The 19,197-nt window shown below is 39.9% G+C and overlaps 1 protein-coding gene across 1 annotated transcript in view; it reads left to right on the top strand.

The window, feature by feature from the left end:
• Positions 1-19,197, top strand: part of DMGDH (dimethylglycine dehydrogenase) — a 71,039-nt gene that overhangs the window by 18,144 nt on the left and 33,698 nt on the right. The window contains exons 5-9 of the mRNA XM_023215070.2: positions 552-756; positions 7,164-7,412; positions 9,246-9,444; positions 17,085-17,254; positions 17,650-17,803. Coding sequence (XP_023070838.2) covers positions 552-756; positions 7,164-7,412; positions 9,246-9,444; positions 17,085-17,254; positions 17,650-17,803 — 977 coding nt within the window. The remainder of the gene's footprint in view (positions 1-551; positions 757-7,163; positions 7,413-9,245; positions 9,445-17,084; positions 17,255-17,649; positions 17,804-19,197) is intronic.

Genomic DNA, 19,197 nt, shown 5'->3' with positions numbered 1-19,197 from the left:
ACATTTGACAAAAGCTCCTTGCTTGTATTTGGTGCTCAGCCAATTTTTGTTGAATAGATGAGACCTATATGTAATATTTCACTGATTATTCTATGAACCTATCCCATCTGAGTGTCATTCTTCTTTGTTCTCCCCACAGTACCTTGCCTGAAGGCCTAAAACAAAGTAGATATTCAGTAATTAATTGCTGAATTATTGAATCGAACATAAATTTCCTGACACCAGATATATTATTTAACATGTAATTTATTAACAGTATTAAACAATTAAATATAAATTATAATTGATATATCAATTGGAATTAGATTTGGCTTCAAATGTCAGAAACCAAAATAAGGTGTAAACAAGAGAGAGGTTTATTTCTCTTCCTTTTCAGCAGTCCAGGACTTGAATGGTGGCTTTTTCATGAAGTCTTCAGGGACCCTGTTACTTTCCAGATCAAGAAACAATTTTAATGTCCAGTTTTACTAAACGTTTGCTAGCAGGATGTATTTTTACTGAGTAATAAGTATATATTAGTTTGTATATTGACTCTGCTATGATTGATTTAGGTTTTAGCTGGATTGTATAATCCTGGAGATGGTCACATTGATCCTTATTCTCTAACTATGGCCCTGGCTGCTGGGGCTAGGAAATATGGTGCCCTTTTAAAATATCCTGCACCAGTAACTTCTCTGAAAGCCAGGTCAGATGGAACATGGGAGGTTGAAACACCACAGGGGTCTATGAGAGCAAATAGAATTGTGAATGCTGCAGGTAAGCATATCTTTTTTTTGAAATTTCTGTTTTTTTAAGTGCCAAAGAAAGAAGATATTTAGCCATAATGTTTCATACTATGGATGTTGTCATGAAGCACTGTGATGCTCCCAAATTAAACATTTTGTCTGTTTCTAAGTGACAAAGCCCTCCCTCCATCACTTTGCTCTTGGTGGATGCGCTAACACTCTGTCCTTGGTTATCCATAAAAAGTTGCTTATTTCTTCCATTCTGCATTTTATTTTGCTCCAGATTGTGTTTTTCCAAATTATGCTGCTTTTTCCTTCCTGTGTTCACTGTTTCTGTATATGAATAACCAAATTCTAGTGTTGAAGTTCATAAGCATCCTTTTTGTGTCCAGTTTGCTTTTTAGGGCAGATTTGATCATTTGGGTTCTCTCTTATCCATTTCTGATGACTTTTGACTCTAGTTGAAAGAGTTTTTAAACCCTTTTCCTTCTAGAACATTATTAAACATATTTTATAATCTTCTCTTTTGGTTGTTCTGTTACAGTTTGGACTCAGAGTAGTGAAGCCAAAAGGGATATTTGGGATAATCCAACAACACACTCATTTTCATTTGCAGAGGCAAGGTCCAAAAGGGTCATGTTACTTGGCCAAGTGGCCACTGATGGTTATGTCAGAGCCAGGACTGGGATCTGGCCTTTTGATTCTTGAGTTAATACACTTTCGAATAGGTGGATTGCATGTCGAGTCATTTTCAACTATCACACATGCAAAATAAATTATAGTGAAAACACTTGTGCAGTCTAAACTGGGATAATAGTTTATATTTTCCTATGGTTTATAATGTTTACTTTAAAACTTAAAATAAGCATGAGGCAGTGACTGATTTTCTTTGAGAATGAAAACAATCTTTATTATTTATCTGATCAAATGATATCCCATGAGGACAAGCCAGAAACCCACACCCTTATGATTCTTTTCTCTGTATTGTAACTTTTGAGATATATATATATATATATATTATATATATATTTTTTGAGACGAAGTTTTGCTCTTGTCCCCCAGGCTGGAGTGCAATGGTGCAATCTCGGCTCACTGCAACCTCCACCTTCCGGTTTCAAGTGATTCTCCTGTCTCAGCCTCCTGAGTGGCAGGGATTACAGGCACCTGCCACCATGCCCAGCTAATTTTTGTATTTTTAGTAGAGACGGGGTTTCACCATGTTGCCCAGGCTGGTCTCAAACTCCTGACCTCAGGTGATTCACCTGCCTCAGCCTCCAAAAGTGCTGGGATTACAGGCGTGAGCCACAGTGTCCAGCCAATTGATATTATTTTTTAACAAAGCATTTTTGGTGGTCCTAGAGACAAAGTCATGTCTTCAATATTTAAGTCTAAATTAGTTATTTCCAAATTCTCTTACCCATGCCTCCTATTTGAAAAGCAATAAAATATCATGCTTTCTTTAATATAATTTGAAATTTGCAATAATATAAAATAACTTGCCTAAAAAGTAAGAGCAGTGGTAAAACATTGCATTGTTTTTGAGCCTCACTTTCCCTCCAGTCTCCATCTGACACTATACTCTCTTAATGCCCTTAGGAATCTCTGGTCTAAATTCTGTCAGAAAACTTAAGGCAATGAAATAATTCTGACTTTTTTCTAAGTAGCAAGGATTCTTTGTAATTTTGCAACTTTTTCTATAGTCTCATGAATTCAGGCCCTAAAAACATTTGACTGTTTTCATCATGATAGCAAATACTAAAGTAACATACTGAGACTTCCACATCCAGCACCTGTGGCAGACATTGCTAATCAATCACTACACTCATTTCAGATGGGCTTGGACAAAGCCCCACCATTTTTCTCAACACAGTACTTTAGGCAATCATACATTCCTGATTGACATTTTGAGAAATAACATAGAAGACCTTAATTTAACACATTTATCCATTGTTTTCCTAAAATGGATCAACATACATACATAATGAGTTGTCATTGTGATACATTTTTTTTCTAAACCACATACTGTAACAAATAAGGAACCACTGAAGAGGAAGACCGAATGATCTTCAAAGAGATCTGACCTAAACCCATAACACTAGTTACCAGATGAAGCTTTCTCTGCAGCTGTGAAATCTTGTGGGGTGATGGGGTGCAGGAGGGCAGGGAAAGGAGGTCCTTGAGAACAGCTGTCTCATGCTGGCCTGGAAAACAAGTCCCTGGAATTAGGACAGAGCGGCCCTGCATGCAGTGGTAATGTCTCCCTCTTTCCTTTGTTCTTGTGCTTTTTGCCTAGCCACTTCCACTCCCTTTTCCTAGTAACTCCAGGCAGCTCCTTGCTGAAACTTGTGGGAAGTAACTTATCTCAATTCTTTATCTCGTTCAGATCAGACCTCTGCTCCCTAATCTTTTTTTTTTTTTTTCTTTTTCTCTTCCATCTCTTTTCTTCCACTGGGTAAAAGTTACCAAGAAAATCTAACTGATTACATATTAGCAGTCCACAGAAGGTGTGGAGGGGTGTGTGTGTGTGTGTTTAATTATCTGTAAGTCTGTTTTCAAAAAATCTTTATTTAAAGCATAGAAGATCCCCCAAAGGGTACGCCTCAGTAATTGGGAACAAAAGTTTGGATATGCTCCCTTCTGGAACTGAAGCTAACAAAGGTCAATTTTATGAATAAAAGCAACCATCTGCAGTAGGCATCATGTTATAATAAAATGAGTGGAGAGTGTGTGGCTGGTGGAATGTTTCTCACAGTTTCTCAGTGTGACCAGAGTATCTCCCAAATTCGGGCAAGGCCCTCAGACCAGCACTGAAATCTGATTAAAGGAACCAGGATATGGACTTAGAAATACAACCAAAGTGAAAAAGATGTAAAGGCTGCTGGGTCTGCAGGGTATCCATAAAAAGAAAAGTCTAAGAGTAAAAATTTGTCAGCCGATGTGTTTCTGGCATTGTCCATGGCAGTGGTGCTCTGTGGTCCAGAGACGTAGACACTGCCAACTGAGTGACTTGGGTAAGTTACTTATGTGTAAAATGGGCATAATACCCCCCATCTTGAAAAGTTATTATGGGCAGTAAATAAGCTAATAATGTAAAGTACCCAGCACAGGGCTCACCAGGTAGAAAGCAGTAAAAAAATTAGGTAATTATTATGATCATTGCAATTATTTCCTTCATATTCCATGCCCTAGTCTGGGAGACACTAGCATCAGGTTATGATAGCTTCTTGGTACCAGATTTAAGACTGCTCAACTGCTTTCTTTTCCAATTTACTAGCAGAGTGGGTGCAGAATCCAGCACCAATTCTGCTGATAAGTTGACTTCCCAAAGAGCTTGGTTATCAAGCTAGTGTGCGTAAGAATCACCTTGGGAAGTTTCCCGAGCTTCAAAAAGATTCTAATTCAGGTGGTCTGGGTAGGTTCTCAGAAGCTGCATTTTAAATAACTACTCCAGGTGCTATACTGTCTGTACTAGATGATCTGCAAGAAAATCTTTAAAGAAACACTATTGTGTAGGTGTTTCTACAGGAGAGAGAATATAATGACTGTATTCTGAGCTAGCAGAACTGGGGAAGTTTCTGATGCTTCCGACCTCTTGATGGGCAGTAGTCTAACTTGCCTTTAGTTACTGAAGCTTTCCAAATTGGCTTCACTCTACCCTTTCACTCAGGTGCAGCTCAGGGACGCGGGCGGGTACTAGTTGTTATGATGCAGGCTTTTTCTCCACATGGTGTTGAACGTTTCTCTTGACCTCATTTCCAATTGACTCATTAAATCTGAGATAACTTTGTAAAATTTACTTAAGAGTTTTCCTAACATGGCAAATCAGAAATGTGATTGGGTTATGCTCACATGAAGCTCAGTGTTCAGCCAAAAAGACTTGCTTAATTGTGTCTGATACTCTGCATCAAAGCATGAGGCCATCATTGTCATCATATAAACCATCTAGTAGACGTAAACTTGTCCGTGAGCCTTCAGCCTGCATTTTAACCTCATTTTTATTAATCACTGCATTTTTAAAAAATGGAAGCCATTTCCAGTAGTCATTTTTAATTGACTCTTCGCTTCAGTTGTTTTTCAGGTGATAATGATAGATTTTAGAATGAATCTTCTACACTTGTCTCTCTTCCCTTGGACTTAGTGGGTGGGTGATCAGGCAGGAGTTGAAGTGTAACTCTAGCTAGATTTAGGTTAATTTGACATATAGAAGAAGAGAATGCTAAAGACACCAGCCCCATAGATGTCTATATTTTCATACACAGTCCAGACATTGGTAATTCACATCTTCCTACTAGCAAGAGTAAATTAAGTCTCAAAATTACTAAAAAGACCAACACGCCTGTACTTGGGGAGACTGAGTTGGGCAGATTGCTTGAGCCCAGGAGTTCAAGACCAGCCTGGGCAACATGGCAAAACCCTGTCTCCATAAAAGATACAACATTAGCCAGGCTAGGTGATATATGCCTATAGTCCCATCTACTCAGGAGGCTGAGATGAGAGGATCACCTGAGCCTGGGAGGTTGAGGCTGCAGTGAGTTATGGTTGCACCACTGCCCTCCATTGCAGCCTGGGCAACAGAGTGAGACCATGTCTCAAAAACAAAACAAAACAGGCCAGGTGTGGTGGCTCACACCTATGATCCCAGCACTTTGGGAGCTGGAGGCAGTGGATTACCTGAGGTCAGGAGTTCAAGATCAGCCTGGTCAAAATAGTGAAATCCCATCTCTACTAAAAATACAAAAATTAGTCGGGCGTGGTGGTGGATACCTGTAATCCCAGTTACTCAGGAAGCTGAGGCAGGAGAAGGCTTGAATCCAGGAGGCAGAGGTTGTAGTAAGCCAAGATCATGCCACTTCACTCCAGCCTGTACAACTGAGCGAGACTCTGTCTCAAAAAACAAAACAAAATAACACTGGCAAATAGCTCCAATGCCCACAGTTAGATTTCTGGTTTGCAAATGGGTATCCATTTCTGGATTTATTATACAAGTGTGACCAACTTAGCCATTACAACAAACAAAATAATAGAATGCAAAGGAATGGTTTAGATGGTTACAAGGAAATAAACTTACACACACAAGTACACACACAAGTACATAATCTAGGTTCCCAGACTGATTCATAATTGATGATTCTCTGTCTAGCTTGGAACCTCGTAATGATAGAGACTTCAGAACTCCTTATTAGATTCAGAAAAACAGCAGAGACAGTAATGGTTAAAAATTTATTGTGTAACCCCTAAAGAAATAAATAGGATCGTGTAATCATTTCAATGATCACTCAAAATTATTATGAAACAAACAAGCAAATAGAACTCCCTGCCCCCAGATCATCTAACGATGGTCAGTCAACACCATATCCTTGCCAAATAATAGCATTTTTATTATTTTAGATTATAAAATCCCTTTATACAGTGAAGGTGCCTTGGATTTTAAAAATAAAGTCTGCAGCAAGAAAAACCAATAAGATGTGATGATTACAGGATGTCCAGTGTGGCCTTGGGCATGTCTTACCCTACTAGCCTTTAGCTCCCACATCTGTGTACTGAAGGGTCAGCATGGGAAAGAATCCAGGGTCCTTTCAGCCACAGATTATCCAGTTCTATCTTTTGCAAATGAAAAAAGTAACATTCACCTCCACAAATAAGACAATCTTTGTGCTAACAGTGAAGTGAGAAACATTTGTCTAGGGAACTCCCCACCAACTTATGAGACCAATCTCCCCTTTCTTGTGGCTTCTCTTTCTACCTAGTTTTGACTTCTGGTGCTTTTGTGCCTTTACAATAAAGGATCTTACAAACTTATTCAAACTAAACTTTTAAACTTTTAAAACAACAGATAAAACTTAATGTGCTTTCTCTCCCAAAGTATGCACCATTTTCAAATTTTAACTTAACAGAACAATCTTGTATTTTTTGAATTTTAGGCATCAACAATTTGGGGAGAATAGGGCTTAGAGGATAGAAGAGTTGGCTTGTAGGGCTTTCTTAGGTATATCATTATGTATTAGGTTGGTCACAGCAACACGGGGGCCTCTTCCTTTCCCTGACTGTCCCTGTCAACAAATAGGGGCAGTCTGCAGCAGTGCTTCTTATTGACATTTGTACATGTTGTATATTTGGGTTGCTTGTTTTTTCTTTCAAATAATTTTTTTTTGTTTTTTTCCTGCCTACCTTTGCTTGTGGGCAACAACATTTCCAGGAATGGAGTTCCCCTAGATCACAGATATCTTCGAATCTCTCTGGGCAATGCAAAGTATTGTCTTCTCTTTCCCCATTCAGTTTTGCAATGACAAAAAGTTTAAAGATTTTCATGACATTTATTAGACTTTGCCATGAGTACTTAAGCCTTTTAAACATTTTATTCTAATATAAATTGCTATGTGAGTGTCAGTTGTATATTTATATATGTGCTGATACTTTTAAATGATTTTTTTGTTTAAGGATTTTGGGCTCGTGAAGTAGGTAAAATGATTGGACTAGAACATCCTCTCATTCCGGTTCAACATCAATATGTTGTTACATCAACTATACCTGAAGTGAAAGCTTTGAAACAAGAACTCCCTGTGCTCCGTGACCTGGAAGGATCATACTATCTCCGACAGGAAAGGGATGGGCTTTTGTTTGGTCCATATGAAAGTCAGGAGAAAATGAAAGTTCAGGACTCCTGGGTCACCAATGGAGTTCCTCCAGGTGGGTTCAGCAAATGAAAGTGTGTGCTGGTCAGACACGAATGGTTCATCCTCTCCATGACTGGGGGATGGCTGTAGAATAAGACAACAGCATAATACTAGACTAATTCAGATACCTGGGACATTGGAGGTGATGGGTTTGAGGCGAGCTCTGTTCTCACAGCAGGGAGTGGGGGGAAAGAAAGATGTAGCTGATGGTAGAGAAGCTGAAGAAACATTTCTAGCTGCTTTGAAAGGTTTCAGATACATTTTTACCTGCCCACACAACCTCCTGCCTCCCCGTTTTTTCCTCAATCCACTGCCAGCTTGGTCTACTTTCAAGATTTGATTATAGATGCTATTGTGCTTTTACAGCTGGAAACACAACTGATATCAAAGGCCAGATATCCATCCTACTAAGAATGAAAACCCGAGAGTCTATAACAGAGCAGGGCTTTTGGTACTGTAAACAGAGTACTTCCCATGCTACATAAATGGATATGGAAAAGGCTTGTGCCTCTATGCCAAAGCAGGGGATACTATAGTTTCTCTTTCAAGTTTTTTAAGGGAGATGGGTCTGTTTTTGCTTTTCATGAAATACTTCCACAGAGCCAGATTGAAGATTGGGTCATCTAAGGAGGTATCTCAGGTTTTAATTTATAAAAAGAGCTAAAAAATCACTGGGGCACTGAAATATTACAGGGAATATAAAGAAATGTAGGAAATGGTACTTCCTAAAATTATACTTTGATAAGCTTCTTGAGATAGGAAATGAATCCCTCCATTCTACTCCTCAAAGCATAGGCCCAAATAATAGCAAATGATCACTACTAAACTGCCTTTCACAGAAGTTAGGCCAGCTGGTTTCAGGGCTTTGGTTGTGCTGAGTGGGCTCTGCACATTTGGGCCTGAGCGGAATTGCTCCTGATCCCACAGGGAGGGTTGAAATACCACTAAAAGCCTCCCTCTCTGCTGTTCCCCCATGCTGGCAGCTTCTCCTTCAAATCAATCTTGAACAAATAATTAAATAATGCCGTTTGGAGGGAGAGCTGCATTGTTAGCTGTTGGTGAGCATGGGTACCCATGTGTGCTAGTCCACCCTGATGGTGTGCAGGCCTCCATGAGGCTGACTCTACCTGCAGTCTGCAGGAAGGGCAAGAAGCTGACTGGCTGCTGTGTGGAAAAATCACCAGTGTTGGTGGAGACATTCTTTTAGAAGCTCATCTGTGGCCCTGCCTGTAATCACAGTGACTTTTAGGACAAGAGGAGGACTGTGCTTCAAGACCCTGCCTCTTTTCAGAACTCTAGCCATTGGATGTGTGTGGGGGCAGGCTGGAGGAAGGAGGCCTCCAGGCCATTCCTTCCCTGCTGAAAGGAGAGTTAAAAGAGGTCTAAAATCCATCATCTTAGATCCTGGAACAGTGTTCCACTTTTTCCAGTATTCTACCATGACTCTGTAAACTCCCATTTGCCCTCATCTCGGGGGATGAAACAGGTTCTTATGGTTAATTGAAGCATAACAATCTCTCTTGACAAACCAAATTATGTTTTTTTTAAAAAATAAAATTGTGATTGGATTAAATATCAGAAACTATATTATTCATACATTTACATTTTATATTAATTAAAGGTTAACTTTTATGATTTTGTTTCAAGAACAATAACATTGTTTTCAGTAATATAGATGGATACTCATCTGTTGATAGTGAATATCAAGTTTAGACTTTAACAAAATATGGCAGTACTTTCCCAACAGGCCATCTTTATATGTAGGCCATGTCAGAGGCTTAAATCACTTTACATGACTTGTCAGCTCAGCTATGGCATCCTGACCACAAAGGGCAAATCTTTTTAGGTTTTGGAAAGGAACTCTTTGAATCTGATCTAGATCGAATCATGGAATACATTGAAGCTGCCATGGAAATGGTTCCTGTCTTGAAAAAGGCTGACATCATCAATGTCGTCAATGGTCCTATCACGTATTCTCCTGACATTCTGCCTATGGTAGGGCCCCATCAGGGAGTCAGAAACTACTGGGTGGCTATAGGCTTTGGGTAAGTATCTTCATGTAATTCAACATTTATTGTACAATCACTTATTTTAGCTAAATCTAGTTCCATATTCTCAGGATGCAAAAGGGAAATGAGGGAGGCTGAGAGAGAGAGAAACAGAGAGATACCCAGAGAGTTTTTTCCCTTTCATGACCAAGGATTCATACGATGAATAAAAAGTACTGGTTCAATCACTTGTATATGTTTTAAAGAAGGGCAATTATTTCCTGGAACACAGAAGGGCAATAATTTCCTGGAGCTTTCTTTTTTTTTTTTTTGAAATGGAGTTTTTCTCTCATTGTCCAGGTTGGAGTACAGTGGTATGATCTTGGCTCACTGCGACTTCTGCTTCCCAGGTTCAAGCAATTCTCCTGCCTCAGCCTCCTCAGTAGCTGGGATTACAGGCATCCAGCATCACGCCTGCTAACTTTTTGCATTTTTTTAGTAGAGACAGGGTTTCACCATGTTGCCCAGGCTGGTCTCGAACTCCTGACCTCAGGTGATCTGCCCGCCTCAGCCTCCCAAAGTGCTGGGATTACAGGCATAAGCCACCATGCCCAGCCTCCTGGAGCTTTCTCTTTGCATATTTCCTGCCATTTCTATTAATTGTGTCTCATTTTATGCTGTGTATCTTCAGATAGTCAATTTGCTCCAGTTTTACAAGGATGTTTTCATAACACAATGTGACAAAGATAATTCAAAATATCAAATGTATAATATATCTGCTGCATTTTCCACCATAATGCATGTTTGTCCGACATGATTTGTTTCTTTATAATTATTCAGGTTTCTTCCCATTTATGACTCCATTGCCTCTTTGATGTTTCATTTCTGATATTTGTTCCATTAATTTGGTGAATATTGATGTCAAGCCCACTCAACTATCATATCACAGCTTCTAATATTCTATTTTTCTTCCCCATTTTATTTGGCCATTTATTCAACTAATATTTAATAACTGCTAGCTCTGTGCCAGGCCTAGGGCTAGGCGTTGGAACATAGCTGACAACAAGGCAGTGAGGTCTGACCAGAGCTGGAAGGCTGCCTGAGGCACAGCTCTGCTGATCCAGTAGAGAGGCTGGGGTCTCCACTAAGGTAGCAGCAGTGAAGACAGAGATGGGAGATAAAATTATCTAGATTTGGTGATCAATTCCATAAGATATTGAAGGGAAAGAGACAAATGGCAAATGATGGCAACCTTTCTAACTTGACCACCGTCTATATGTTAGAGCCATGGAGAGAGATCCAAGAAAATAATGAGTTCCATTTTTGATGGGTTGGGCTTGAAGTGTTAAGTTTAGGTACATGGGACATCCAGAGGGAGAAAGTCAGATGGAGATTTGGGATGGGGAGTTATAATGTAATTAAGGGCTTATATAATCACTTATAGAGTCCATATGCAGGCATGTGGAAGTAGGAGTGCTTCTCCTGCACATTACTCATATATCTTCTTTGGAGAAATGTCTATTCATATCCTTTGCCATTTTCATAATTGGTTAATTTGTCTTTTTATTGTTTCGTTGTGGAAGTTCTTTATATATATTCTAGATACAAGAACCTTATCAGGTACATGATTTGCAGAACTTTTCTCCCATTCTGTGGGTTGTTTTTTTACTTTCTTGATGGTGTCCAATGAAATACAAAAGTTTTTGATTTTGATGAAGTCCAGAATGCATATTTTTTCTTGGTTCACATGTACTTTTGGTGTCATATACAAGTAACCATTGTCTAATCCAAGTTCGTGAAGATTTAAACCTATGTTTTCTTGTAAGAGTTTTATAGTTTTAGCTTCTGCATTTAGGTCTGTGAGCAGTTTTGAGTTAATTCTTGTATATGACATGAGGTAGGTGTCCAACTTCAGTCTTTTCATATGTATAGCCAGTTGTCCCAGTACTATTCATTGAAAAGACTATTCTGTCCTCATTGAATTATGCTGGCATCTGTAATGTCTTTTTTCTGATTCCTTTTCTCAGACCAAACATGTGGTACTTTCAAACACCAACAACCAATTCTCCAATTCTCCAGTACTAACTGGGTGTCCAACAATTCCATTCAATTCTGACACCAACTCCTGGAATTAACATAGACCCCACAGGTTATGGGATCTGTTCCACAAGACCGCTCTCACTTCAGACACCAGTCTCAAGTATTGGGAGACACCCATACTTCTGACCAACTGGGTGTTCCCACAACCCTCTCCTCAGATTTGATAATTTTCTAGAACCAATCACAGAACTCAGGAAAATGCTTATGTTTACTCTTTTATTATAAAGGATAGAGCTCAGGAGTAGCCAAATGGAAGAGATACATAGATCAAAATGTGAGGGGTTAGAGGTGGGCTGTGCAGTGCCCCCAGGCCCTTTCCAAGCGCCTTCCTAGCCCATCACTGTGTTCACCAACCCAGAAGCTCTCTGAACCCCATGTCTAGGTCTTTATGGCGGTTTCATTATGTGGGCATGACTGATTAAATTATTATTGGTGACAGAACTCAATATCCCTTCTCTACTCCCTGGAGGTTGGAGTAGGGAGTGAGACTGAAAGTTCTAAATCTCTAATCATGTGGTTTTCTCGCAACCAGCCCCCAACCGGAAGCTACCTAGGGCTGCTGCCCTCTCTCCACAAGAGCTATCTCATTAACATTCAAAAAATAGTAAATCTCAAATGTTTTATGAACCCTGTGTCAGGAACTGGGGACAAAGACCAAATATTTAATTTTTATTATACCACAGCATCTTTATAAAAAATAAATTGACCATAGATGTATGGGTTGATTTCTAGACTCTCAATTCTGCTCCTTCACCTGTGTCTAATCTTATGTGACCACTACACTGTCATTTATTTATTTATTTATTTATTTATTTATTTTTGAGACAGAATCTCGCTCTGCTGCCCAGGTAATGGCACAATCTTGTCTCACTGCAACCTCCACCTCTCAGATTCAAGCAATTCTCCTGGTTCAGCCTCCCGAATAGCTGGGATTACAAGCACATACTACCATACATGGCTAATTTTTGTATTTTCAGTAGAGATGGGGTTTTGCCTCATGTTGGCCAGGCTGGTCTCAAACTCCTGACCTCAAGTGATCCACCCACCTCGGCCCCGCAAAGTGCTGGGATTTCAGGCATCAGCCACCACACCCAGCTGACCCTCTCTTAATTACTGTTACTAGAAGTTACTAGCTTTGTAGTAATTTCTGAAATCAGGAAGTGTGAATCCCTCAACTTTGTTCTTTTTCAAGATTGTTTTGGCTGGAAGTCCCATAAATTTTAGGACCAGTTTGTCAATTTATGCAAAGAAGCCAGATGAGATTTTGATAGAGACTGCATTGAATCTGTAGATCAATTTGGGGACTATTGACATCTGAACAATGTTAAGTATTCTGATCCATGAACATGAAATGTCTTTCCATTTACTTAGATCTTTTAAAATTTCTTTAAACAATGCTTTGTAGTTTTCAGAGTAAAAGTTTTGCACATCTTTTGTTAAATTTATTCCTAAGTATTTTATTCTCTTTGATATTCCAATTGAATTTTAGTATTAAATAATAGAAAATTGAAGATCATTGACTGTAAGTCATGTTCTGAGCAGATAGAGTCACTGATCTCATGTGGAACACCTATTAACTAATTGCTAAGGAAAGTAGAAAATTGCTTCCTCTGTAACAAGTTACTTATAACCTAGAAATCATATCTGTTTGCATGTGACTGATGTCAGACTCCTCTCCTGATTGCTCTGGCTAATTTTCTCAGGTCATGGATACTGGGAGGTGGGTGGAGAAGATAACAGGTGGGAGTGGGGGTGGGCAAAGTGCCTCCCTGTCTTTGACAGGTTTGGTCTAAACAAAAAGTTTAGAAAAGTTGAGCTTTCTAAGATATTTCTTATGTGATATAATGGAATACCCCCATTAGCTGCCCCTCCTGGCTTATGTCAGTACACTCATTCCATGGCTCTGGAGGCCAATGGTTCCCATACCTGGGTGAGGAGCAGAATAATCTGAGGAACACGTTAAAAAGCAGAGTCTTGACCATGTGGTTAGTCACATGCACATTTTTTATCTCCTATACCTCTCATCTGTGAAATTCCTATTATTTGTCACTAGAACCCATATGGCTTAGTCTGCTTGGGCTGCCATAACAAAGTACCAGAGACTGGGTGATTTAAACAACAGAAATTTACTTTCTCACAGTTCCAGAGGCAGGAGGTCTGGGACCTCATGTTCCGGAGGCTGGAGGTCTGAGATCAGGGACTCTGCTATCATGGCAGAATTCTGGTGAGGGCTCTCTTCCTGGCTTGCAGATGGCCACCTTCTGGCTATGTGCTCATGTGGCTTTTCCTTGGTGGGTGTGTGTGTGTGTGTGGAGTGAGAGCAAGCTCTCTGGTGTCTCTTCATAGAAGGACACTAATCCTATCATGAGGGCCCCACCCTCATGACCTCATTTAACCCTAAGTACTTCCCAAAGGCCCCATCTCTAAATATCATTACACTGGGGATTAGGGCTTCAACAGATGCATTATGGGAGGACACAAACATTCAGTCTATAGCGCCATGAAAGATGTGTTGAATCAAAATAAGCAAACAAACAGATTTCCAGATACTACTCCTGTAGATTCTGATTTAGTGGTTTGGAGAGGGGGCCCAGCAATTTGTATTTTATTGTAGTATTATCTCTAATTCTTGGTACAGTCAGTTCAGGGAAGTAGGTGTTTGCAAACTGCTTACATATGTGCCAGTGCCCATTTACCTTACTCACAGAATATCCTCAGCCAGAGCTATCTTACTTTGGACATTTGTTTACTCACAATTCCAACAAGTTTTTCTGCTTCTAGGTGACTAACACAGTGCCCAAAAAATGTCTTATGAATTGTATTTAATTGAATCTGATTTTCTTGGGTTAGAACAGATTATAAACAGCAAAGTTAAAGAGGGGAGAGTGCTATAAGATGCAACATCCAGTCATTTAACAGAGTTATAAAAAGCAGATACAAACACTCAAAAAGCATAGCAGCCTAGGGCCATGGAGAAGAATCTGGAATTCTGCAGATGAATGCTAGAGACAGAAGAAGAACCTAACTGTCCTCTCCTCTTTAAGTTCCCTTCTACTTTCACTTTACACCTTACTTCCTTATCAAAATCCTTTCAACTGGTCATACAAGGGCCCAATAGCCACCATGTATTCCTTGCCCACTATGTGCCGTACAGTGTACTAAGTGCTTTTAAATGCCTTGGCAATTAATTCTCCGCCAGCACCATAAAGAAAGTGTGCACGGAAGAATGAAGCGCAGGGTGGTTACATAACTTGCCTAAGGTCACACAGCTAACAGTGGCAGAACAAGAATCATACCCAGATCTTTTCCCCATGCTTTTATACTTTTAACTACTGAGCCAGGGATTCTCCAGAAATGTTTTCTATCTTCCTAAGATGATACTTTAAAATCAAGAACATGATGTGGAAAATAAAGGGGTTTTGACATCAGAAAAGGGATCGGTTTTACATTGGCCATGTGTAGTTCATAGCACTCAATTGTATGGAATTTTACATAAAGCTTGTTAATGGTTGGATAACTTGTTTGTAAAATATTTCCTTTTTAGAAATAAATTAGATTTGATTCAGGATTCCCCTCCACCCTACTCCCACCCAAATAACAGCACTCTGCCCATTTGTTTGCTCATGTGCATGGTTGAAAGGGAAAGAACATGATGGTATAGCAGCCAGGCCACAGAAAATCAAAGCACCCCTGGCTCTGCCCTGGGAGTCTGTCAAAAATATAGACAGTGCTGTATCTGAGTGTGTGTCCTGGCTCAACAAAGATTGAGAACCACTGAAGACAGAAAAGTCCAATAACAAGGAGCATGTGCTTCAGGGTCAGATAAGTGAATTTGTATCCTGCATCTACTCTTTACTGCTGTGTTACTTTATTTAGCCTCTGTCTGGGGGGCTTATCTTTCTCCTTAAAATAGATTGCTAAAGCATAAATCAGCTTCTACGTGTTAGATGGAAACTCTGCCTGGTAAATGGGAGGCACTCAGTGTTGGTAGAACTTCATAAGCCTTCAAGTCTTGTCAACAATATAGCTCTCAAAAATGGTACCTGTTCTATATGGGCATTGCACCTGGTTAAGTGAATGTGCTAACTTTAATAAACATTTTAAGCATATATTTATTAATTTTTCTTGCTTTCTTAAAATTTAGAGAGATTGTTTGTGGATAATTTGGATGCCTCATGTCTATTAAACTGCCCAAAGGAATGTAAATTGCTGTTTTTTTAATTCTCTTTGAGAAAGTCTTCTATAAAATGTAGGCACTCATTTTTATGAAAGCAAAACAGGTGTCTTGTTGTGGGAAAAGTTAACATTTTCAGTGTTTGCTAAAGTTCCTCCCATGCTCTTAGAAGCTGTGGTTCTGGCTAAGTTGTTGTTGTTTGGGATACTAGCATGTCTGTGTCTTGATGTCTCCTTGTGTATCCCCTTTTCTTGGTTCTCTCCCCTTGACTCTCTGCTCATTCAGTTCCTTGGAAGCTCCTGACTTAAACCACAGATGAACCCACGGTAGAGGCCTTCATTAAACAAGAGTGAGTGGGTAGAACTATACGTGGCCAATGTAAAACCGATCCCTTTTCTGATGTCAAAACCCCTTTATTTTCCACATCATGCTCTTGATTTTAAAGTATCATCTTAGGAAAATAGAAAACAAGCCCATCTTCCCCATCAAGTGGCCTATTAGTTGCAAAATACAAGAGACAGTGTTCCTTTCTACCTCTTTCCACAAGTCCTCAGGTGAGGGCCTCTTTGCCTGAATGTTTCTAAGGCAATGGCTCAAGTTCCTTGCACAGAGATCATTGTCCAAGGAGGTCAGAACTAACTTGAGTCTGAGAAGAGATGGATGGGACACCACAGTACACACGTTTCTCCCACCGTGTTTCCTACCAGTCAGGATAATCATACCTCAGGAGGGCTGTTAGGGTACAAGACACGTGCCTGTTTGCATCCTGGCTTCAACCCTTAGTTTTCCTAAAGCAAAATTCTTCTTAGTTACTAGTCAAGGATCATCGAGCCTTTTCCCCATAAAGAGCTATTTTGTTTGTTGTTGTTGGGTTTTTTGTTTTGTTTTGTTTTGTTTTTTGAGAGAGGGTCTCACTTCATTACCCAGGCCGGAGTGCAGTGGTGTGAACATGCCTCACTGCAGCATCTACCTCCTAGGCTCAAGTTACCCTCCAGCCTCAGCCACCTGTGTACCTGGAACCACAGTCTTGTGCCACCATGCCCAGATAATTTTTTAATTTTTTTGTAGAGATGAGTTCTCACTTTGTTGGCCAGGCTGGTCTCAAACTCCTAGTCTCAAACGATCCTTCCAAAGTGCTGGGATTACAGGTGTGAGCTACTGTGCCCTGCCCAGTAAGGAGCTATTTTGCAGGTGTACATCTCTTGAAACTGTAAATAAACTAGCTATCAAGTCAGGCACATTTAATTTGGATGCCTAAACGTGTCACTTTTAAGGAAAAAATTGTTCCATAGAGATTATGTTACTTGTGTGTTCTGATTAGTGCAGAACAGTCCAACTTTAAAGCCCTGTAAAATATTTTGAGCATGTTTCATTTGAAAACTACATGTGTTAGTAATGGGTTTTCTATCCCTGTATTTGAAAGATATGGCATAATCCACGCTGGTGGGGTAGGGAAATATCTCAGTGACTGGATCCTGCATGGAGAACCTCCTTTTGATCTGATAGAATTGGATCCAAATCGCTATGGCAAATGGACAACCACCCAGTACACTGAGGCCAAAGCAAGAGAATCATATGGATTCAACAATATTGGTAAGGTACAAATTTACTGTTGTCTACAAAGTGTTGACAGAATTGAATTGTAGCATCTCTGACTTTAGATGGTCTTTATTCTATTCACTGGGATGGCGGTAGGTAGGGACTCCAAAATGCATTGTGCCCCTAAAACATAATAAGGAATGTATATGGATGTATATATTTAACATGTGGAATGCCTTGCTGGTTTTAAATTTTAAATATATTTTTACTTTACTCTTTGATGAGTCATATAAATGACAGCTCTGTTTTCTGCATAAATCATTCATATGTATGTATGTATGTATGTTTATGCATCTGGATTTTAAGTACTGTATTTCCATACTTGGAATCCCATCAAAGTGTCTTGTTTTGGCTACATGTGATTTATAGTACCAATTTTCCTTTTTCAGTTGGTTACCCTAAAGAAGAACGGTTTGCCGGGAGACCCACTCAACGAGTCAGTGGGCTCTACCAAAGGCTGGAGTCTAAGTGTTCCATGGGGTTCCATGCTGGCTGGGAGCAGCCACACTGGTTCTACAAACCAGGCCAGGACACTCAATACAGGTGGGAGAAGGACTTTACCTGCCTGTGGTTCTGACCGTGGAGTGAAACAATGGGACAGCAAAAAGTGCTGATTCCCCCTTACACTCCATTGCTCCACCCTGTAACAAGGAGCACTGAGCCTTATCCTACAAAAATTACTCTCTGGCAGTGGTGGCATTAGTCTAGCCCACAGGACACTGGCCCACATCTAGGACTTACGTGGCCCTGCGTGTCCTATAGCCGGCCTTGGTGAAGCCTCTTGGCATTTACCAGAAGCTCAGAGGAACCTTCCGACCCCTCTCCAAATTCCCACATGGCTTCAATTGGCTCCTAAAGGTTTGCTGTATTTTAGGATGCTTCGTGGAATCACATCGTGTATAACCACAAAATGTGGTTTGGTATTTTCTGTTCATCCTGAAATTGCTCAAAGCAACTGCATTCTAGAGTGTGTGCACTGAGCCATGCAAATTATATGCACAGTTGATAAATTAGGGGAAAAGATCACTTGCATAGCATTCCAGGTTAAGCGAAAACATAAAGTATGCCACTAAAACAGTTCTCTGAGTTCTGGTAAAGTGCTACCTACCATTGTTGTACTTTGGATTAATAGCGATTATATATTTTTTTCTCAAGAGAATCCACAGACCAAGGGAAAACAAGTTGCAAATTTGGAAGTTATGTTATCCTTATTTTTGAGCCATCATTTTGCTTTTTACAATAGGTTTTGCTATTTTAAGACTAGATCTAATTGGTACAAAGTATAGCAGAGAACCCGTTGTTGATGAATGAATTTGGGCTCTATAGGCAGCCAATCTAGATTATCTAGTGGCCAAATACTGATTTGGTTTTTCCTAAATGACTCTAATATATCACTTCTACTCTTCACTTACCGCTGATTGGATCTGGCCTAAGTTTCTTCTACCATTTAATAATTAAACTACTGAAAATTCATGTTACAGACATGGCATCCTGCTCTGAAGTTAAAATACCACATTAGAAGTCCACTTCGTAAAGCAGAAAGGAACTTTAGTAATGAGTCAAGAGACCTTTGTTTCAGGTCTGGCTCTGTCATTAACTAATGCAAAGGCCTTGGAAATCATTTTGTGCCTTTTCTCTGAAAAATGAAGATTTGGGACCAGATCCTTGTGTACCCCAGGTGTGTACCAACAGCATAGGCATCTCCTGGGAGCCTGGGAGAATGCAGACTGTGGGGTCCCACACCATACCTGCTGCTTCAGAATGTGGACTTTAACAAGTGCAAGTGATTTGTATTCCCATTAATGTTTGAGAAGCACTGAACCAGATAGCTCCACTCCGCCCCCCAACCCAGACACTGATATAATTAGGCCCATTTTTAAAAGCTCTCCAGATGATTCTAATATGCATCTAGAATTGAAAACCATCAGACTGGTTGA

The sequence above is a fragment of the Piliocolobus tephrosceles genome, chromosome 4, assembly GCF_002776525.5.
Source record: "Piliocolobus tephrosceles isolate RC106 chromosome 4, ASM277652v3, whole genome shotgun sequence".
NCBI lineage: Eukaryota > Metazoa > Chordata > Mammalia > Primates > Cercopithecidae > Piliocolobus > Piliocolobus tephrosceles.
Note: the sequence above shows the minus strand (reverse complement) of the source record. Positions and strands in the feature narration are given on the sequence as shown.